Source organism: Muntiacus reevesi, chromosome 13, assembly GCF_963930625.1.
Source record: "Muntiacus reevesi chromosome 13, mMunRee1.1, whole genome shotgun sequence".
NCBI lineage: Eukaryota > Metazoa > Chordata > Mammalia > Artiodactyla > Cervidae > Muntiacus > Muntiacus reevesi.
Genome location: NC_089261.1, coordinates 70024495 through 70048529, shown reverse-complemented (window position 1 = coordinate 70048529; position 24035 = coordinate 70024495). Strand labels below are relative to the sequence as shown.

The 24035-nt window shown below is 40.0% G+C and overlaps 1 protein-coding gene across 1 annotated transcript in view; it reads right to left on the bottom strand.

Annotated features, from left to right (window-relative positions):
- LOC136145504 (exocyst complex component 1-like) overlaps window positions 1–24035 on the bottom strand; it is a 48439-nt gene that overhangs the window by 14273 nt on the left and 10131 nt on the right. Inside the window, 4 exon segments of the mRNA XM_065903813.1 lie at window positions 7376–7483; window positions 8053–8216; window positions 14306–14411; window positions 22093–22242. Coding sequence (XP_065759885.1) covers window positions 7376–7483; window positions 8053–8216; window positions 14306–14411; window positions 22093–22242 — 528 coding nt within the window.

Here is a 24035-nt window from a genome sequence, read left to right as displayed (position 1 = left end):
TTGTTCATGTGTTTAGTAAAATGAGTAACATTAGTGCTCATATCAGGTATATATGTGCAGCATTGAGTATGAATGATGGCACAAGTTCCTCCTTGTGCAGCAAAATAGTGATTAAACTGAGACAGTGTATAATCAAAATTAAAAGTCACATTATGTCCATAGTTAAGGTACAGAGTATTACACCAGTCCATTCTAGGGTTGTTAGATGTCATCAGACGAAGAAGAGGCATCACATGTGATTGTTGTCGAAGGTATTCGCAGACTTGGAGAAAGTCTTTTCCTTGAAGTGGAGATGTCCACCATGGGAAGCCTTCCACTGATGAAGAGGGGAGTGCTCCGCAGACCCAACAGTTAGACCGATTGTGGAATGCAGCATAGGAGTGAGCCCAGGACAGGAAGGCACTGTCTTGAGGATCAAAGGGCAGACTCAGGATTTCTGGAGTCAGCAGAAGTAGGCTCACATAGATTATCAGGCCCATCTGAAACATACAAAGTCAGAGCATAGAAAGTAAAAACATAAAATGACATCACTTAGTTCTGGTCAGGGTGCCACCTCTTGACTCGAGTGTGATGTACCCAAGAATCAATTCCTGGCACTTTGACAGCTGTGGGAGAAGAAAGAATAACCTGGTAAGGGCCTTCCCAGAGGGGCTCGAGGGATGAGCCCCCAGATCCCAATGTTTTTGTGAGGACCTCGGTTCCTGGCTCAAATAGAGGCTTGCTGGATTCAGAGGCTGGGTCAGGAGTCGTCTCCCGGAGTTCTGTTAATGCCTGTTGAAAAGCTGAGAGCTGAGTTACATAATTAGTTAGCTCTAAGGCTTCAGGATCTATAACAATGTCTGTGCGTAAGAAAGGCCTTCCATAAATACATTCAAAGGGGGACAGTCCCTCCTTTTTGGGGGCAGTTCCAGCCCTCATTAAAGCTATGGGTTTCTTGAGTTAATTTGCGCATATGTCTTTTGATAATGTCATTAGCTTTTTCAACCTTTCCTGAGGATTGGGGTCTCCAGGAACAGTGTGAGTGATACTCTATTCCTAGAGCTTTAGACACCCCCTGAGTTACAGCAGCTTTAAAGGCGGAGCCATTGTCACTCTGAAGGCTCCGTGGCAGCCCAAACCTGGGGATGATTTCATGGATTAAAATCTTTATAACTTCCTTAGCTTGTTCACTACGACAGGGGAACGCCTCAATCCATCCAGTAAAAGTATCCACCCAAACTTGTAAGCAAGAATATCCATTAGGTTTTGGCATATGAGTAAAATCAATTTCCCAGTCCTCTCCAGGATACTTTCCCTTTCGTTGTAATCCAGATTTTGCTAGCCTTTCCGTCTTTGGGTTATTTTTCTGACAAACCTCACACCGTTTGATAATGTTTTTTAAAGTTTTCATTATATTTTTACCTTCAAACAAACGAGAAGTCATCTGGCAAGTACTTTCTACACCCAAATGAAAACTCTGATGTAAACCCTTAAGAATTTTCCACTGAGCATTTTCAGGAATTATTAATCGTCCATCCTCGGACTGCAACCATCCTTTATCAGTAATCTTTGCTCCTCTTTTCTCATATCTTTTTAATTCTTCCTCAGTATATTGTGGTTTTTCTTGTTCTACAGGACCTGTCCATATCAAAGGCGTCTGTAGGGAGGGGGTTTCATAAAGTGCCGCTTTTTTGGCTTGAGAGTCTGCTAACAGGTTACCGGCGGCTACTTTACTCCCATCCCTGCTGTGCCCTTTGCAATGCATAACCGCTACTTCTTTAGGACAATAGATAGCAGTTAAAAGTCTCTGGATCTCTCTGAAATGCTTAATAGGTTCCCCTGTTGCTGTTTGAAACTATCTTTCTTTCCATACTGCAGCATGAGCATGCAAAGTCAAATAAGCATACTTAGAATCAGTGTAGACATTTACTCGCTGCCCTTTGCTTAACTCTAGAGCTCGGGTCAGAGCCACAAGCTCCGCTAACTGGGCGCTGGTTTCCTGGGGGAGAGATTTTGCTTCTAAAACCTGTTCAGCCGTCACCACAGCATAACCTGCTTTACGCTTTCCATCCCGAACAAGAACTGCCATCTGTAAATATTTCCATGTCAGGATTGTCTAATGGGGTATCCATTAGATCTTCCCGAGCTGCATAGTTTAAAGTTAGAAATTGGGAACAATCGTGATCAGGTGTTTCATCTTCCTTCTCAGGAAGGAAAGTAGCAGGCTTTAAATTTCTACAAACTTAAAGCTTAGTTACTGGTCCTTCTAACAACAGTGACTGATATTTAAGAAGCCTACTGTCTGTCATCCAAATGTTAACCTTAGAATTTAAGATTCCACTCACATCATGAGAAGTCAGTACAGTAAGGTTTCGTCCAGTAATTATTTTTAAAGCTTCAGGTGCTAATAAAGCAGCTGCCCCAATTACTCTTAGGCAGTGGGGCCACCCACGTGCAATTACATCTAATTCTTTGCTTAGATAAGCAATAGGTTGCTGGTGAGGCCCCCGGGGTTGTGTCAAAACTCCCAAGGCCATACCTTTCCTTTCAGTGACAAACAAGTTAAATTCTGACCCTGTGGGCAAACTCAAAGCTGGAGCTTGCAGGAGAGCAGTCTGAAGAACCTTCAAAGCCTTTTGAGTATCTGGAGACCAAACCAGTTTGTCAGTTTGGGCCTGCTGAGTTTCAGCTATAAGTTTATATAAAGGCCGGGCAAGTTCTCCATAACCCGGAATCCAAATACGACAGTAGCCTGTGATTCCCAAAAATCCTCTCAATTGCCTTAAAGTCATAGGTAGGGGATGGTTTAGTATAGGTTTAATTCTCTCGGGGCCTATGGCCCTAGTCCCTTCTGATATGATTAGGCCCAGATATCTAACAGATTGTTGACAAAGCTGAGCCTTTTCTCTTGATGCCTTGTAACCGCAGCCTGCCAGAAAGTTTAAGAAATCTTCTGAGGCTCGTGAACAAGCTTCCTCTGTCTCAGCACAGAGCAAAATATCATCTACATATTGTAACACTACTGCTTTAGAGCTATTAAAGTTTTGTAGATCCCGTGACAAACTTTGTCCAAATAAGTGGGGACTGTCACGAAATCCCTGGGGCAAAACTGTCCAGGTTAACTGAGAAGCTGGCTGAGTAGGGTCTTCAAAGGCAAATAGAAATTGACTTTCCTCTGCCAAAGGCACTGAAGAGAAGGCATCTTTTAAATCAATTACTGAAAAATATTTGGCTCGTTCAGGAATTTCAGACAGTAGCGTATAAGGATTAGGCACCACGGGGTGTAAAGGAACCACAGCCTCATTTATTATTCGTAAATCTTGAACTAATCTCCACTTATCATTTGATTTTTTTACACCCAAAATAGGAGTGTTGCATGGACTGTTACAGGGAACTAATAGTCCCTGCTCCTTTAAATTTTCAATGATGGGTTTTAACCCTTCCTTAACTTCAGGTTTCAGTGGATACTGCTTCTTATGTGGGAATAAGTGTGGGTCTTTGGAGCTTGACAACTACAGGAATAGCATTTTGTGCTCGACCCACAGATTTTCCATCAGCCCATACTCTAGGATTCACATTTTCTTCAACTAAAGGGAGAGAAAGGGAGGGCTCCATATTCATGAAAACAGAGGCATGGACCTTGCTCAGTATATCTCTCCCCAAAAGGGGTGAGGGTGATTCTGGCACGATAAGAAACTCGTGTGAAAATAGCACAGAATCCCAGTTGCACGATAGAGAATAACTGAAGTTATACCTTTTGGCTCGTCCAGACAGTCCCATTACGGAAGCGGATCGGGAAGAAAGTGGGCCAGGGGCTTCAGTAAGCACGGAGTAAGTTGCCCCAGTATCTAAAAGGAAATTGACGGATTGGCCTCCCACCGTTATCAATACCCGGGGTTCCTCAGGTGTAATTAGGACGGGAGCTTGTGTGGGGACCCCCGGGCACCTTCAGTCCTGATTGTCTTGAGAGTCAGACCCCTGAGACCTACACCTCTGGGGGCAGTCTCTCCTCCAGTGTGGTCCCTTGCAGACCGGACATGGAGCCGGGGGCGGCTCAGACGCCTGAGGGCAATCCCGCTTGAGATGCCCCTCCTTTCCACAGCCATAGCAAGCCCATCCCTTTTCACCTGGGTCCCTCTGGGCATTTTTCTCAGGCTGTTTAAGAACGGTTTTCATAGCCATTGCGAGGGCTTCCGCCTTTTCCTTCGTCTTTCTCTGCCTTTCTTTCTTTTCCTCATATTCCCTACCATAATAGACTGTCTGAGCCAGTTGTAACAGATTATTAGACTGATTTGGTCCATACGCCCGTTTTGATAACTTACGGCGAATATCTGGAGCCGACTGAGTGAGAAATCTATCCTTTAAGATCACTTTCCCCTCTTCACTTTCGGGATCAATCTCAGTGAATCTGCGAAGGGCTTCTCTCAGTCTGTCTAGGAATTTACCAGGAGCTTCCTTCTCTTCTTGTTCTATGTCTGCCAGTTTGCCATAGTTTAAAGGCTTAGAACGCGCCTGCCTGAGTCCTTCAAGAATACATCTGACAAAATGACTCTGATCCCATCTTCCTTTAGCAGTGTTAGAGTCCCAGTCTGGTTCTGTAGCTGGGACCGCCTGACTCCCAGTGGGGAGGGCAGTCATCTCGTCCTCCCTCTTTCCCACTGATTCATTACCAAGCCATTCATCTCCATAAGCAACCGCTTTACCCAAAACTCGAGGCTTTGAGTCGGCAGTCAACGTTTGTCCCAAGATATACATCACATCCTTCCAAGTAAGGTCATAATGCAGAGTAACACCTTTAAAAGCTCTAATACACTCTAATATACACTACTTCTACCCAATTCCCTTGCTTTTTACAGAACTGTTTTAATTGTAAAACAGTATTATACTTAAGAGACCCTCCAACTGGCCACCGTTCGCCATCCTCCAGTGGGTACCGCGGCCATGCAGTATCACATAGGAAGACCAGGTGTGTCTTCTTTAAGCCCTGGGGATCAAATCTATCCCAGTTTTGCAGGATACAGTTCAAAGGAGTGAGGCTGGAATTGTTAGCTCCCATCTGTAAGAGAGAAAAAAAGCGACCAGCGCCATTTTTCTACCGGAGGCGTCCCTCCCTGCTCTAGATGGGGGTGTAGACAGACATTACACCAAAAGCTTTTCCTTCCTGGTCGGACTTAGTCTGTCCCTTACCGACGCAGGCGTCACACTCGTCCCTCCCGGTTCTACCACCGAGACGGGGTGGGGATGCACCCAGGGTAGACCTGATGGCATCCCTGACTGACGTCCAGCTCTTCACCTCACTTGCCTCTGATGCCACCCAGGGTGCAATCAGAGTAACCTTCCGGAATGCCTCCCAAGCCAAGACCTCTGGGGGACACATTTGTCACCTGAGTGCCTGTGCACGACCCGGAGTATATTCCTGACCACAATAAGACTGATACAAACATGAAACTGAGATGTTCCTTCCAAGAGTCACCACACCGGTATAAGAGCCTCCTCTGCTCCAGTAAGAGCCAGTGTTACCAAAAGAAAAAAACCATTGCAGTTCCAATCCAAGTAACCTTTAACATCAGAGATGCTCTGGGAGTTAGAGCTCCATCTAGCTTCCAAACTTTCCATGCCTAGCGAGGCTAGGCGCTTCCTAACTACCAATCCAAGTTTGAGACCTAGACCACAGTAGAATAGCAACATAGGTTACAAGTCTCTTGAAAGCCTAAGATCCGAGAGATAAGGTTAGTACTTTTAATTCCCAAGGAGTTATGAAATGGTCAGAGACCGAAAAGTTTGACCGAGAAAAAAGAGTTCGGTCCACATGCTTTGCCCGTTTCTGGTCGGCTCCCAAAGGGGACACTGGTTGCCTCTTGGCATTGGCAGGTCGGTATAAACCCCCGACAAGTTTCTGCCATAAGCCTTATGAGGTCGCCGAGGAAGCGCAGAGCAGGGCCTTTCATTCATTCACACAAGCACACCGTAGAGTTAGTAAAGAACAGCGGAAAACGTGTTCGCTAGGAGAACAAAGAAGTAGAGCTCCAAGCATCCTTACCTTGTCCTGAAGGATCCCGGACGAGCCCTCAAGATGAAAGGTTGTTGCTGAACGATAAGACGCGGGATTCTTGGCCTCCGGAGGAGACGAATTCAATCCGGGGCCAGAGACGAGGCTGGATCGCTCAGAGCTTTTGTGTAATAAAGTTTTATTAAAGTATAAAGGAGATAGAGAAAGCTTCTGACATAGGCATCAGAAGGGGGCAAAAGAGTACCCCCCTCCTAGTCTTTAGCTGTATGGTATATAGTCACTCACAGTCTGTTAATGAAAAGAAAGGAATGTCATAAAATCTAGAATGGCACCAGATAATTCATCCCAGGCCATAAAACTATTGACTTGCATCTTGTACCAACAAATAGTTTCGTTTACATAGATTAGGGGAACAATACCTGAACAAGTAAGTTAGGCCCTTTGGCGGAACCAACTTGAAGATGGAGTCTGGGGTTCATTAACATAGCTTAAGACAACATTTCCATACGAAAAAGAAATGTATTGGTTAACTCAAGGTTTGGGAGTAGTTAGCTTTAGGTGAGACCAGGTGTCATGGCCACACAGAATGTTAGGAGAAACCTCCTTTTAATTTTGTATAGAGAAGGAAAAACAGATCGCTGGTTTGTTCTTTTCTGCCGGTTAGGAGAGATAAAAATGTCTGGCACTTACAGCCTCATTCCTCCATTTGGAGACCCCTGGCCTTCCCGCCTGTTACTCTCTCAGTCTCATAGTAAGAAAGCCATAAGAAAGATTCTGATTTGAGGCTCTCCATTTTTCTCTGGCTTGCTTTCATTTATTTTTTAAGACCATGGGGGCTTCCCTGGTGGCTCAGCAGGAAAGAAATCTGCCTGCCAATGCAGGAGCCACGGGTTCAATCCCTGGGTTGGGAAGATCCCCTGGTGAAGGAACTGGCAATCCACTCCAGTATTCTTGCCTGGGAAATCCCATGGAGAGAGAAACCTGGTGGGCTACAGTCCACGGGGTTGCAAAGAGTCAGACACGACTTAGTGACTAAATAACAACAAATATACATTAAAACATCATTTTAATTTTTTAATTCTATTTACTTTTTCTTGATCACTAAAACAATAAATTTGCTTTTTAAAAATATTTTTTGCCAAGTAAACTCAGACATTTCCCCCACTCATCAATTTGGAGAATGTTTAGGCCTAAGATAGTCTAGAATATTAGATTAGATGCCCAAACACTATCCTTTTTTTATTATCTTATATAATAAAAATTACTTAAAAAATCCTTACAATGTAAATTCTTTCTGTTCTGATATTGAAATTATGACAACATAATGATTAGGCTAATTATGATATAGATCACAAATATGAGCTAGTAAATAAATGTCACCCATACCACAGTTCCAGGCATACTCTGATGTCGCTGTAGTTTGAAAAATTTACTTATGAAGTCTTGTTCTGCCAGACACAGGGGCTCCAGTTCACTCAGTACCTGTTCAAAGATCTGAAGAAAACCAAAATGATTCTACAAAGAACTGAACAAAACGCTTAAAATAACATTCCACATTTAATCACTTTTCTGCAGCAACCAGGGAAGCTTTATCTATAATCTTAATAGAATCCCCCAAACAAATACTTCCAAGATTGACAAGACAATGCAGTATTGATGAGGCATAACAGGGTCAGAACATACCTAAAACAAAACTGACAACAATTACTCACTTGGAATCTGGAAAGAGGAACAGAGTGATAAAACTTTATTTAAACAATTTAGCTTCATAAAAGTTGTTTCCTCTTTGTAGTCACTCAAATAACTGGATTGACAATGCAAGCTCTTTATGATTTATAACAAATTTTAATAAAGCTGTTATGTCATTTAATTGATGAATCACATTTCAGTTGCCATTTGACCAGTTATTTTTTTTTTTTTTTTAGATTCAGAAATGGAAAGTAAGACACGGTTAATTAAAAGAGTCAATAGAGCCCAAATCTTTGAACACAATTAAAGCAGTAACAAACTGGTGCTAGAAAACTGACAGTAATGTTTAAGAAACATGCGTCATTTTATCTTACCTTATCAAACCTGGCTCTGTCGGCGACATCGAGATCAGAGGCCGACATGTTTCCCATGTCCAGCAAGGAAGATGACTGAGACCGGTGGTTCCCGGAGCTCTGAACACTGAGCTTATTTAGACTGGAAGTAGACCCGGTTAATTTCCCGGAACTCCCGTGAAGACCTGGGAAATGATAAACCTTTAAAAGCTGTGACCTTCACGAATGAAAGGTTCATGGCATCCATCAGGGCTCCCTTCTGCTGTCCTGCTCTTCTGGGGCTCATATGGGTTAGGGCACAGCTCTGCCACATGAAGAGGATGTAGAGTGTCTTCCTCTTTCATTAAGATTTGTGTTCTACTTCTGAGCCTATGTAAAGATAGGTGAAATCATACAGAATCACAGAATAAGACTGAAAGGGATCTTAGAGATCACACTGTGCCCTGCCCAGTCTCATCACAGTTGTCTGATGATTTTTCAAAAGTAGATGAGGAGTTCTTTTCCACTCAGAAGACATGACTATGGATGAAAGTCACTGACCCCCTAGAATACTAGCTAACATAATGATTGTATTTCTAGAAAAAAACTGCCATATTCCAATATTATTTGCCTCTACATTGAATCAACATATTAGGCTGAACCACATGAAACTACCAACACTCAATTAATCTTGTCCTACTAAAAACGTCAATTACACATGACTCAACTTAATACATTCCTGAACTCAGACACTCCTGTTTTTTCAGCAAGTGAATTGATTAAAGTTCTTTTAAAAACTAAACAAAACGAAAAGAGAAAAAATAACAACAAAAACAAAACCCTGAATATTTGTTGTATTTAAAATACAACTAACATAACACATACATAGTTAACTATATTAATATGGGACATCTGAGTTTAGGTATAAACATAGGTATCTATCATAGCTATGAGGAAAAATGAGAACAATATGTCTGCACAATATCCTACATACACCAAACTATTAAAGGATTCTATTTTTACAAGAAAATGTGATGTTTCTATTCAGAATTAAATTTAAACAGTAAAACATTTTTATTCTTCTTGACTATTTCTCAGCTAAACCTGTATTATTCACTGATGGTCAGAAGGGACAAATAATAAAATAAGTGATAAAAAATATGATATACAAATCATATTTGTATATGTAAAGTAAAAAATAACAACAACAAATATGATATACAGTTAGTTAGAGACAAACTTTGGTTTCATGCAAAATCTGACCATACGTACAAGAAATTTTATAGTTTCTAAACACAGCCTGAAAACAAAAGTATAACGGGTAAGACTTTTTATAAGTTTCTGACTACCCACCATACATGTTTAACCATGCCACACATTTCTTGGATGCAGCCATCCCACTTCCTTTCTGTTGGTTTTCTTTCTGGCCAAGCCCTGGCAACCCAGAGCAAGCAGTGTTTCTGGCGCAGCTTCTCCAGGATGAACGACTGGCTCCTAGACACACACACGCACTGAGAGCACCTGCTGACACGCCGAGCACGCCCACTCTCGGCTTCCCGTCTGACAGCACTGCCTTTCCAGGCAGTGTGGCTGCCACGGGTTAGGCTGCAAGCGTCACAGACAAAGACAAGTTAGCAAGCTGCAATCTGCACAAACCGCGCACAAGAGGAAGTTAAAGCTCTAGTTGAAAAGACACATGCAAAGAACCAGGAGCACCAAGCAACGAGAGAGGCAACATATGTTTAGTTGGTCAGCTACTGCTTGAGAAATTACATGACAGAAAAACCTTTACTAGTCTTTTAATGTACTATTTAATGCAAATATTCAGGTAAAAATATCTACATTTGTAAACCTCCCCCACACTTTTAAGTCTCCTAAGCTGATGTACTTAAATTTAAAGACTACACTTCCAAGTTCTGATTTCTGAAGAAAACAGAGTTCAAGTAAATAATTTAATACAGTGAAAATTTAATAGAATGAACTTGCACATTTATACATTAAATGCATTAACAATCCTGTATTCACTGAAAGCTCTTGGAAGGAATCTCCACTGTAGTAAATAATTTTATACTCCCTCTGATAAAAAAAATTATGAGTGGAGTTTTAAAACCATTTTAGAAATAATAAGCTAAACTGTTTAGTAACTTAGCTGGCTCTGTGAACACTGAGAATAAAACACATGTATCAAAACACTAATTATTGGGAGATGGGTAGGTAGAAGGGTAAAGCTGAGAGACAGGTCTAATGTGGGAATTGGAGTTCTTTCAGGGTCATTTGGCATTTCCTTTATCTAAAACCTCTCTTTAGTATTTGTTAGATCAATTGTAGAGATCGTTTTGTGAAACATTCTAAACCCAAATGAGAATCTAACTTGAATGGCAAAGAAAGAAATTATAGAATAAAACAGAAAATTAATGAATATAACTCTAGAAATATTTAAGAAACGGAAAACAAGGTGTCAACTCCTGCCAAACAGGGATAGTGATAGTTGCTATTGCTAGGCAAAAGCTCGAGTATAAACTACTAATTTGCCACACCAAAAACATGTCAATCTTCCTAGCCTTGTCTGCCTGAAGTTTAAAGGAATATGAAATGATAAGGCTGGACACACAGCAACCAGGAGCGGGGGATGCACTGGAGCCACTAGCTTGTCAATCTGAACAGTACCTGCTGGCGGTCTTAAGGTGTCGCTCTACTAAGTTCACCAGTTTCAGAGCAAAGCCTAATTCTGCATATAGTTTTCTTTTTTTAAAGTAGTTAATAAATACTACTAGTGCCCTATTTGGGCTCATAAAAAAGTCTATATTATTTATCAGCAAGAAGTAACAATATTCTGGTAAATTTTAAATATCCTTAAACAATTTCTGCTAGAGTACAAGCACCAAGAGGGTAGGGTCTTTGCTCATTGCTGCATTCTCAGTATCGAGCAGCGATTATCATGTAATAGGTAATTAATAAACATTTACTGAATGAATCATCCACTCAGGACTGAATGTAGTCTTGTGTTCAAGACTCCCTTTGGAGTCAACAAGATTTCCTAATTTCAGTGGAGAAACACTGGAAAAAATGTGCTTGGCATATCATTTTTTAAGTTTTGGATTACTAAAGATAAGGAAGTTATTATGTAAATGGACTCAACTAATACTTGTGTGTCTTATCTTAGTAGTAAAAAGAAAAAAAATGGGCAATTTAAAAAATTATTACTAGATATCCTTTGCCTGTCTTTTCATTCAGTACATCTGAGGAATACAGAAGAAAAACAAAACACCAAAGTATCAATCTCGGGAGGACAATCCCACACCTCTGAGAGTATCAGGGTAACCTTCTGACCTTAGAAAGGCAAAGGTTTTATAAAAACCTTACCACAAAGAAAAAGTGCTTTACTGGCATTTTAACGTTGTTTTAAATTATCTAAACTAAGTAGATGTTAAAGACTTGAGTAAAGAATGGTTCAAAAAGAGAGAATTCCCCTGAATCTCTATGACTATACACAATTTCCTTTTGTAAAATACATTCAATCTGACTTTCTATTCTTTTTTTTTTTTAACCGCCCGCCGCTGACTTTCTATTTTTATTAGTATCTCGGATGCAGCATTTTCAGAGCAAGGAAAAAACAAAACAAATTTAAAATTTTATTCATAATTCCTTAATTTTGAGCCATTGAAAATTTACCTTCCCCAAATTTTAGGTTTCTCTTTTAACTGTAATTACTATTAAGAACTGATTTAAACATAATTCGAATCCTTGAAAAGGTATCTTTAAAAAGTTTACATTCTATCTATTTAGAACTTCTGAAGTCATTTGTATTTAACTTGAAATTTATTTTTAAATGTTGACCAACAAGCTACATTTTCAAAGATGAACAAAATAGTTTTTATCCTCTGAATTCTGTTTATTATTTAGTTTTTCCTTTCTTGTAACTGATAACATCAAAGTAATAGAAACTATAATTTTTTGGTTACTCTCCTATTTCTTACTACTTAATGGATACATACGAGAGATGTAATCTTAACCCTGTTTTAAAAGTATCTTCTAAACTTGTCTTAGGTTAATTAAAAATTTTTTAACAAGGTAATTTAAGAACTTCAAAAAATAAGAAAAAAAAATTAAGGTTTTAGGTTAATGCAATGATACCATTAAGATAGTATTGTATTTGATTTAAATTATATTCCAATTATGTCATTTATCTCAATGAGAATCTTAAGCTTGATAAATTAATATTATGACAGGGGCATTAATAACCTCCCAAGGAGGTAGTTTTAGAAAGATTTCCCTTTTACTGCAGTAGCAAGTGATGACAAATATACTAAATGAAAACATTAAACATGTAACTGTATTAATATGTTGTTTACTAAAAAGAAAAACTGATTTTGTTATAGCCACGCTTTCCGGGAAACAGACTCACTCAGAAGGACAATGCAGATAGTGGAGTGCAGTTTATTACACCGGCGGGCCCAAGGCAGAGTCTCCTCTTAGCCAAGGACCCCGTCCAGCATTTGTGAAAATCTTTTATACCCCATGTGTACGTGTCCAAATCCACCACCTACCCCATGTGTACGTGTCCAAACCCCACCACCTACCCCATGTGTACGTGTCCAAACCCACCACCTCAATTCCGTTGAGACTTACATAAACAAAGGTAGGGTAAATACAACTACAATAACCCCATCATTCAAGTGCTGTGTGTTCAAACAGTCAATAGTCAATAAGCCCGGAGTTACATTCCAACCAGTTAATAATCGATAAGCCTGTGATTACATCCTGATAGATACAGGAAAAGTTTATGACCTGTCCGGAGACAGGGGTGATTACGGTATGCTTCCTCTTAGGCAATGAGCAACCTGGATGTGATCTTCAAGATTCCCCTGTCTGGAGGGGGTCTTATCCTTCCATTGTCGTTCCCACAGGCACTAAGCAGAGAGTTCAGAGTCCACTGGAGAGGCAGCCGAGCACGATCAGCACGGACAGGCCTGAGATGGAGTCCAGGCCCTATGAATTCCTTCTTCAATTTAACATATCCATGGTGAAACATTAACAAGGATATAAACACACCGTTTAAGAACAAGTAACCTTTAGGACGAGTTAGCATTTCTGTTTCCAAAAGCCTATTGTCCCAATATTTTTATCAGTATCTTTACCAAAGTGTAATACACAGATTCAAACCATTTAAAAAATCGGAACTAGTATCACCAATATATTAGTGTTGTATTAAAAACAAAAACAAACCACAAACCAGTGAATCACAAAATAATTACCCACTACTAAAGATAGTCTTCTTTGTCCTAAAGAAAAGAATGGAAAGACGAGCTATCAATTTCAATCAGGGCACAGGCTCCTTTCAACAAGCAAATGCTACACTCATGGTTCTAAAGGGGAGCTATGCAGACACAGAGGACACACTGTAGCCATTTAAGGCCAGGTTCTGACTCCGACAGGCACAGAACTCCATCCAAAAAGCCCAGAGATGGGTACATGCAAGAGCAGAACGTGGCCTCGGCAAATCATTTCCTTGCAACTTGATACTTTCACTGGTTATCCTTTTAAATCAAGTTTTTTGTTTATTTAACATATTTAGAAGCAACAAAAACCCCTCTTGTTTCAAAAATAACTCTTTGGAAAAATAAAGTATAATTACAGGAGAAATTTTGGTGACATTTTTACAGCCCCTTCACAGGGGAGAAAACACTTAGCAACTTTCTTTTTGATTCAAAATAGCCAGTGACAAGTAAGAAGCCAGGCATCACTTCACTTCCCTGTGGAGTGCAATGACTTAAGAGATCACAGACTTGCCTCCAACTGGTACAAAAGGTCTTTTAGGAAATCAGAAACTGAACTTCCAACATCTGTCTCTTAATCTAGTACTTTCTCTCCAGACTGCACTTCATTCTCTGGCCAACTGCTGCTGCTGTGACTATACACAGCTGTCCCTGGTGTCTGTGCAGGGTTGGTTCCAGCACCAGTGGTGGACACCAAAATCCATGGATGCTCAAGTCCCATGGTTGGTCCTCCGTATTCACGGGTTCCGCGTCTGCGCTGTACTTTTATTAGACACGGCATGTATATACAATTGCTGTCAAGTTCACATACTGCAGAATTTTAATTAGTAAAAATAAGGCTTTAGAGACATACTTGTTCCATGAAAAACCTATAAATCAAACCAATGCATTAGATTTATTCTTTTACTAATTCTATTGTATCTCCTTCCACCTTGCCTAAAAAGTCTTAAAATTATGTGTCACAGATAAATAATTTTTAGTAGAAGAGAAAACAAGGGGACTGAGGTGCCTAAGCTTACCAAGCTTCTTGCTTTCTTTAGTTGTGCCAGTCATCTTGATCTTTGCAACTTCAAAGACATCTTTAATTTCTCTCTCACAGAGTCATGACAAACAATCCATGCAATTCTTAAAAGTGAAAACAACACATACTCATTAATAAAACAAGTATAACAATTTCCATTTCTCAATCCCCTCATATCCTTTGTGCTTGTTTTCAATTTTGTGGTCTGAAAATATTTGATGCATTTCATAGGACACAAGAAGGCTATTTTCCATCTTTTAAAAAAACTGAACTGGCATCATAATATTAACAGTTTGTAAAAATATGAAGTTGAATAATCACACTCACATTTTCACTTTTATACTTTCAGTTCAGTTCAGTTGCTCAGTCAAGTACGACTCTTTGCAACCCCATGGACTGCAGCATGCCAGGCCTCCCTGTCCATCACCAACTCCCGAAGCCTGCTCAAACTCATGTCCATTGAGTCGGTGATGCCATCCAGCCGTCTCATCTTCTGTTGTCCCCTTCTCCTCCAGTCTTCAATCTTTCCCAGCATCAGGGTCTTTTCAAATGAGTCACTTCTACGCATCAGGTGGCCAAAGTATTGGAGTTTCAGCTTCAATATCAGTTGTTTCAATGAATATTCAGGACTGATTTCCTTTAGGATTGACTGGTTGTATCTCCTTGCTGTACGAGGGACTCTCAAGAGTCTTCTCCAACACCACAGTTCAAAAGCATCAATTCTTCGGTGCTCAGCTTTCTTTACAGTCCAACTCTCACACCCATACATAACTACTGGAAAAGTCATAGCCTTGACTAAATGGACCTTTGTTGGCAAAGTAATGTCTCAGTTTTTTAATATGCTGTCTAGGTTGGTCATAGCTTTTCTCCCAAGGAGCAAGCCTCTTTTAATTTCATGGCTGTAATCACCACCTGCAGTGATTTTGGAGCCCCCCAAAATAAAGTCTCTCACTGCTTCCATTGTCTCCCCATTTATTTGCCATGAAGTGATGGGACCAGATGCCATGATCTTAGTTTTCTGAATGTTGAGTTTTAAGCCAACTTTTTCACTCTCCTCTTTCACTTTCATCAAGAGGCTCTTTAGTTCTTCACTTTCTGCCATAAGGCTGGTGTCATCTGCTTATCTGAGGATTTTGATATTTCTCCTGGCAATCCTGATTCCAGTTTGTGCTTCACGAAGCCCAGCATTTCAAACGATGTACTCTGCATATAAGTTAAATAAGCAGGGTGACAGTATACAACCTTGATATACTCCTTTCCTGATTTGGAACCAGTCTGTTGTTCCATGTTCAGTTCTAACCGTTGCTATCTGACCTGCATACGGATTTCTTGAGAGGCAAATAACGTGGTCTGCTACTCCTATCTTTTGAAGAATTTTTCACAGTTTGGTAATCCACACAGTCAAAGGCTTTGGCGTAGTCAGTAAAGCAGCAGTAGATGTTTTTCTGGAACTCTCTTGCTTTTTCAATGATCCGATGGTAATTTACACATTACCTTTCATGTATTTTAAACATAGCTGCATTCATACGATACTGGGTGTTTGGGGCAGCACAATCACGCTTTTCCAGGTCATATGCTAATGACTGCACAGTATTATGCTCTGCTGATGTTCAGTTTAGTAAACCAACCTCCTAACACAGACTACATAATTGGTTTTGATGTTTTGCTGTGATAGACAATGTTACAACAAGCTTTTCATCTCTAATGAACTGCTTTCTTGGAATAATTTCCTAAGGGTAAAATTACAGTGCTAAAGAATAAGGGAATCTTTTAACTCTTCTTCCATAATGCCATGCTGTTTCAAAAATTATTATACCAACAGACAGGATCAATGACACTGAAGCAGGACACTGAGTTTTACCATACCTTGCCAGCATGGGGTAGTAAATTAGCCCCAAATAGGTTACTCTCATAAGAATTTAATTACCACATCTTACAGTTTTCATAATCAAATGATTTCTTTTTAAAAAACAAAATTTATTCTAGTTCAAATGAAAACATCTATTATTTAACATGCAAACTCATTCCCTCATCATCTATGCTTATTATCATACAAAAATATTTTATACCCTGATGAAAGAGTCAACAGCGGGAGGCCATGTATTTTTCCAAATCCTATGTTAAATGCCTTATGTAGAGTTTCACTAAATTTAAATAAATCCACAGCAGAAAAACTCCTATGCCTAGTTATTCTTTTAAATTTATCATGAAATCTACACTTCAATTTCAAACACATCCAGTTTTAGAACAGTTTACTTTGCTTTAAACATCAGATGTAACTTTCAAAGGTATATCACTTAAATTATTTGTATACTGACTCATAGTTCATTATTGATTTTTTAAAGTTATTTTATAAGTATATAAAAATATATTAGATATATTTATATATATTTAGATATTTTATTGATAGACATGTCCTTATAAAAAATTTTTGGATGAAACATAATATAGAGCCTTCTTTTTTCCAATTTGCATGCCACATACATTTCCCACAGATTCTCCGTAAGGAAAGTTAAATAGGAAATTTTTTCCTGTGATCTTTGTGTGTAACTTTAAAAGCAAATCTAAAGCTAAAAAGACACTAAAATTATTCCTATTTCATTCAGCTATTTCACTTTTCAGCATCTCATTCGTTGAATTTTAAATTATCACAAAAACACTGATCACTGGAAATCAATGTAAATGGCTGACCAACTTATAATTCATAAAATCTTCATTAGATTTCTACTCAACTCACTCAATATAACAGACTGCATTCCAATACCCAAACTAAGTGCACACTACTACCCAAGCAATTTAAACAGTCGCTATTTTTAAAACAGTGATTTGAGCAGATGCCGGGAGCCAACACACGGGACCCCGCCCTTGGAAAGGCCATAGGGGAGAAAAACCTTACGGGCAAGGCGAAAACCTTAACGGCAAGGCGAATCAGGTTGTCAGGGGTTTTTCGAAAAGGCCAGCTCACGAGATCCCACCCATGACAAGGTCATGAGGAGAAAGCCTGATAGGCAAGGCAGATCAGGTTTTCAGGGATTTCGGAAAGCTGCCCCCGGCTCTCACCTTAAAGATGATATATGTCTTTCTGATGCCTGCCTCAATGGACTACTCCCTAATTTCTCTGACACAGGCAGGAAGGCCTTCCCCGATCTCTTCCCAAATAAGAATCAATTTAGAATTTTAATCAATAAGTTTCCCAGGTGGTGGTATTTTATGAAATTATTTAGGGTGAAAGGAGTGTTTTAATTCAAACTCCTTTGCTGGTAGTTTTGTTAGCCAAATGCATTTATGCGCTTGGTACTAATATACATGATTGCTTATAATATCCTAATCATAAAACAGCATAAAGAACCTGATCACCTAAAGTCTTTAGTAGGCACAGAGCCCTTCGGGGGTGAGGAAGCCCTATGAGAGAACATAAAAATATTATTCTAAAAGTGGTTATAGTTAAAGATTTAGAAAAATAAGAGTTTAAATTTGTTAATTTTAACCAGGAATGCTAAACAGGGGCTGCCTCACTGGAGCTGCAGAGTCTTTGTGTGGTAAACCTTTTAGATAAATTTAACTGATAACTTCTCCAAAAGGACTGACCTTTGTGTTCATTAAAGAATAGATTACAGAAAACAGCTTTGCATTCACCTAGGTCATAAAATGTCAATAGGCCCCAAGGCCAGAAGATAATGTACAAGACCCTCATAAACAAAGAAGTATGCAGAAAACACCCTGGTTTCCTGAAGGACAAGCTGACGTAATGTTAAACTATCTTCCCCTTAGAGATGTACTAACTTAGGATATAAAAGCTATGGTAAAAAATAAAGCATTGCCAGACTCTTCCAGACCCTCTGCACCCCCGTCTGGTCATTCTCTCTCTCTCTCTCTCTCTTTCTCTCTCTCCCTCGCAGACTTGGCCCTATCAAGGCTAGTCTCACGTCTCTCTCTCTCGCCGACGCCGTTCATCCTGAGGGTACCCCCTGGATCCTGCCGAGGCTGGACCCCGGCAAGCAGACTACTGAAAATCACCTTCTTTTTCAATACAATTGAAATGACTGAACACCTTCCCCCAGGTTCTCAACAGAACCCACAGGTGGGGAAGCCCACAGACAGGCGTGACTCCCAGCTCATTCACTTACTGAATTCAGAGAGAAGCTTCTCACTGGGAGTATTTATTTCTCTTAGCATCCTGTATACAGCACCTAACTTAAAATCCAACTATCTTGAGCTTAAATACTGTTATCTCAGGCAGTATTTCCAACTTTTTCTTGTGCTCACTTTAGAGTCTTACAGATAACACCATGTTTTATTTTCTATATTTACAAATATAGGACTGAGGCTGAGACAATGTGTGAGCAGTCTTAAAGACTGTCGGCCTCAAGGGGCTATTGGGAGAGGAAAGATTGTTCCTACCTAAACAAGGATAAACCATCTCCCTGCTCAACTGCTCTACATGCTCTACTGCCCCAGCTAGGCAGAAGGGATTCTGGGCAGCCGAGCTTATTACATGCCCAACGCACCTCTATTTTCCTTAGGCTCTAAATTACATACACCCCAAATCAGGGGTTTGCTTAGATTCAGCCGTAAGTAGAGTTGGGGCAGGGCCTAGTTATTCTTTTCCCTAAAGAAATGAAGACAAGCTTTTCCTGGTCCTGCCAAAAAGTGTGAGCTGGGTACAAATAACCAAGTACAAAGGTGAGTGCTACGTCACTTCAATCAGGTTCAACTCTTTGCAGCCCTATGGACTAGAGCTCACCAGGCTCCTCTGTCCATGGAATTCTCCAGGCAAGAATACTGGAGTGGGTTGCCATTTCCTTCTCCAGGGGACCTTCCTGAGCCAGACACTGAAGCTGAATCTCCTATGTCTCCTGCATTGGCAGGCGGGTTCTTTACCACTAGCACACACTACATGGAAAGGATCAAGTACAAATAGCATCTGGATTTAATTATTATTTCTTACCAAAGAAACACTGATTTGTCAGGTTCCTTTTTTCATTCCTTTCCTTCCATTTCCTTTCATTCCTTTCTTTGTCATATTAATAAGATTCCTATTTTTGAAAACACTTGAGCAACCAAATTAGATTATCAGGCATAAAACTGCATGGTCTGTCACAAGTTCAAACACAAGACAAAGCAAGATTCTTTGGAAATAAGATAATTTCATTTAAAAAAGCACATCAATACTGTCAATTGAAAATATACCATGAGCAGAGAATGATTCCATACTTCAGCACTAGACTGGCTACTGGCTTGCTTCTTCACTTTAAATTACATTCATGAAGCTACATATATATAAAGATACGGCAATAATACTCACTGAGAACACAATCAGGCAAAAAGCTTATTGATTATTTTACTCATTTGAATATTCACTAGGGGACAAAGCACTTGTTGGCACAAAACTCTTAAGATGTAACAATATTTAATCATTCAAAATACAGTATTAATCCTCTTAAAACTTCAGAAGGCAAAGATTCCAGTCATGCAAATATTCTTCTGTAAACTATCTCCAAATCAGAATTCTGCTGACTCAAAACTAATCAGAATACAACACAACAGTAGAGTCCTGAGCCCAAGGGTTCCTGCTACAATGGCCGTTTACTAAATGAGAGCATGTCATTCTGCTACTCAAAGCCCATCAACACCCCTCCCTCATCTCTCTGCAAGTAAAAACCAAATTCCAACACCGGTGCCCAGTCCCTTCCAGATCTGCCCTGCCCCGCCCCCCGCCCCCCACCGCACCTCTCACGCCCGCCCTCCCATCCTGAACCTGACTCGCCGTGCTCCCACCACCACGGCCTGCTTGCTCCTCCAGTGCTCCAGGTTGCTCTTGCCTTGGGGCACTTGTGCTGTGCTGGGAAAGCTTTCCTCGGAAATTCCCACTGCGCACCCCTGCTTATCTTTAAAATTTGTGCTCAAATGTTGCCTTCTCGGACCACCCTTTTTGAAACCGCAACCTTTCTGATGTCCTAGCATTCCCTGCTTTATTTTCTCTAGAGCTCTCAGCAGTACCTTCCAGCAGACTATGAAGTTGACTTTTATGTTGGTCCTTCTCCACTGGAATATGTACTCTGAACAGGCAAGTGTTCGCCTGTCTCCTTCAGCGCCGTTCTCTTTCGTGCATACAACAGTGTCAGCACACAGCAGATGCTCAGCGCGTTTGCTAAGGGAACGTGTGAATGGCTCTTTCTTGTCCAGCTGTGGCCATCCGTGTGTGTGTGTGCTCAGCCACTCAGTCGTGTCCCACTCTGCGACCCCACGGACTGTGGCCACCAGGCTCCTCTCTCCACGGGATTCTCCAGGCAATGGTACTGCAGTCGGTTGCCATTTCCTTCTCCAGGGGATCTTTCCAACCCAGGGATCAAGCCTGCATTTTCTACATTGACAGGTGGATTTTTTTTTTATCATTGCGCCACCTGGGAAGCCCAAGTGGTATTTATCACTGTTTTAATCTCTGCGTCTCACAAGTCTGGCACCATCCTGTCCCTTGTTTTGGGATTCTCTCTTGTGACTTATAATCTCTATTCCTACTATCATCCTCTTCGTCCAAGATTTCATTTCAGCTCATTATTGTATTAGGTTCTTAGTTTCCCCTATCAAGTCTCTTCCTATGTCTGAAGAATGCTGCTAGGACTCACGACTCAGATTTTTCAACCTAACTTCTCACTCTTCTAGAATATGGAATTTCAGCTTCAGTCAGGCTGGTCTTCTTAAAGTCCCGGGAAAAGAGTCAAGTCCAATGTTTTCTATGAAGTTTTCTCCTGTGGCTACAGGTCATGAATTTCCTTTCTCTAACATGCTATACATTTAAACTCATATCCAGTTCAGCACTTAACTCTGGCCGGCTGCTAAGGATAGTTGCTCTTCCCGGGCAGACCTGACGCTCTCTGGAAGTAGGAGCATGTGTGGGAGCCACTTCTTATTCTTACATATGGATTAGTGAGTACAAAAGAGGCACACAGTGAAAATCTGGTGAGTGACAAAGAAATGTACCATAATATGATAATCCAATTTTTCCAGCTAGTGTGTCCCACAATCAGGAACAGAAATACCCATGTTCCTCTGTGCCTGGAACAATGGAATGTCTGCTTAATAAAGAGGCACACTGCATGTGCTTAAAAGAACAGATTACAGGTTCTTATAAAGCAAATGCCTCATTGAAAATATAACTTCATACTCTCTAGTTTTTATATTGCACATAAAGCAACTCAGGAAATAATTATTTAACTAACTAAACTAAATGATGCTTCAAGCTACAGTATGGCCTAATACTATATTGAAGTTCAAAATTTAGCTATTCTCCATCTAAGTACATAAAATAAATGTTCTCCAGAATTTTAGACTCTGTGGGAGAAGGCGAGGGTGGGATGTTCAGAGAGAAGAGCATTGAAACAAGTATACTATCAAGGGTGAAAGAGATCACCAGCCCAGGCTGGATGCATGAGACGGGTGCTCAGGGCTGGTGCACTGGGAAGACCCAGAGGGATGGGATGGAGAGGGAGGCGGGAGGGGGGATCAGGATGGGGAACACATGTAAATCCATGGCTGATTCATGTCAGTGTACGGCAAAAACCACTACAATATTGTAAAGTAATTAGCCTCCAACGAATAAAAATAAATGAAAAAGAAAAAAAATGTTCTCCATAGCTAATGAGCACTAAGAAATTCAACTACTTGCTGCTTTTTTAAGAACATACAACAGTGCTTCAAATGTCACTTGCGGAACTGAACACACGACCTCTCGATTCTAAAAGATAATGCTCTATACTCAGTGAGTAACTGACGTCAAATCCATACCTTTGTTAGTCCCTCATATTTTCGATAATCCGTACTCTCTAGCCACTCCATCAGCTTGGCATATCGGAGTAAGTCTCTATGAAATGCATGATGATTAGGTAAAGTCAGTTCAATAGAGCGCTGAGCAAGAGTTGAACTCTGATCATGACCCTAGAGTGAATAAATAAGGACATAACTATCACTGACAGTATAAAGAAACATTGTTGTAACTAAATATCCTTAATAATGATCAAGCATGGCCAAGCAAAAACAACAGAACATAGAAATATAAGAACTGAGTACTTACTTGTCTTTTTTTAATCATCCTGTGTATACAAACTGAACACCACCACCATAAAATAGTCATAAACACACAAGAATGACTCTCTGATAAATCGACTCATTTTATCTTTTAGAGTAGTTGAGAATGAATAGTTTAATCAACTTTACCTCTCCCATAACATTTTACAATTGACTAAGCAAATAAATATCATGATATAAACTGTTACTAAGAAACACACACCGAACAGGGGAAGTCATTCAAAACAAATTGTCTCCATCTATGATATCTCCATTAGAGTCTACGATATTTAAACAGCAGGTGAAAATGCACAGGACACAGAATGTCAGAACTAGGAAGGACTGCAGATGACTGCTTCCTGGGCTTTCCAGGACAGCGCTCAGTGCTCAGTTGCTGGATCATATCCTATTCTTGGCCAACCCAATAGATTGTCTGTAGCCTGCCGGGCTCCTCTGTCCATGGGAGTTCCCAGCAAGAGTACTGGTGTAGGTTGCCATTTCCTCCTCCAGGGGATCTTCCCCACCCAGGGACTGAACCTATGTCTTCTGCACTGCAGGCGGATTCTTTACCACTGAGCCACCTGGGAAGCCCTTTCCAGGATAACCCCTAATAATAATGTAATTTTAATTTTTCCATTAATTTTCTACAGAAGCAACTATATAATTTTGTTTTTAATCCTTGACATGACTTATATAAATGAGCACGTTTTCAATCAGCCTGAGGCAGACGATGCATCCTGACTTTTGTTCTAGAGTATATGGATCCAGTAGATCAGCTGACCCAACGGAACAAACTGAAATTCAAAGGGCTAAGTGATCCACACAGGCCACACAGGCGGAAGGCTAGAATCTGAACCTCAGCCATGTGAGTCTCACTTCTGTTTTCTTTTAAAAACATGCCAAACAAAACCATTCTAACCAGACTCAAAAACTGCTGAAGGTCATTACAAACATTACATTTCAGAAATGTTTACCACATCAGAAGGATGACTGAGATTCCACTGACTCACAGATATTAGATACTGTACACAGAGAGAGATTAGTTTTAAGTCTGCTAATGTCTCCAAATTGTGCCTTAATTAAGTTACACTAACTAAAAGGAAGGAGTATTTGACAAACTTGTTATTGCTGATAAATGTTTTCCAAATATTTTACCCTTATTAATAATAACATTAGATATATTTCCATTATCCTTCCTCATTAATTTTTTCAATAATTCAAGACTCAAAATCATGGTTTATGTTCTTCTATAGCTGTTTACTCAGGTCACTGCATGTTAAGTTGTACTATTTAATTTAATGTCAGGAAAACTCTTCAATTAAAAACCTTCATCTCTCCTGCAAAATGGAAGAACCAACATTTATAGAGAATTTTACGGTTTACAAAGCTCTTCTACATATATTACTATTCAAAACTTTCTACTGTAAGTAGCATTTCCAGATCATCATCATGTGAAAATTCACTGATATAAAAACATTATTACCTTCAGACTATTAGGATATATTAAATATTGTTAGTGTTAACAGAAAGATTTTAAGAGAAACTGGTTTCAAAATATATAGGAAGGAGAAAAAATACTTAAATTGCTTAATTCAATCAATAATATAGATAACTATCATATCTAGAATTCAATCGTGCTAAGAATTTTACTCTTTATATACTTT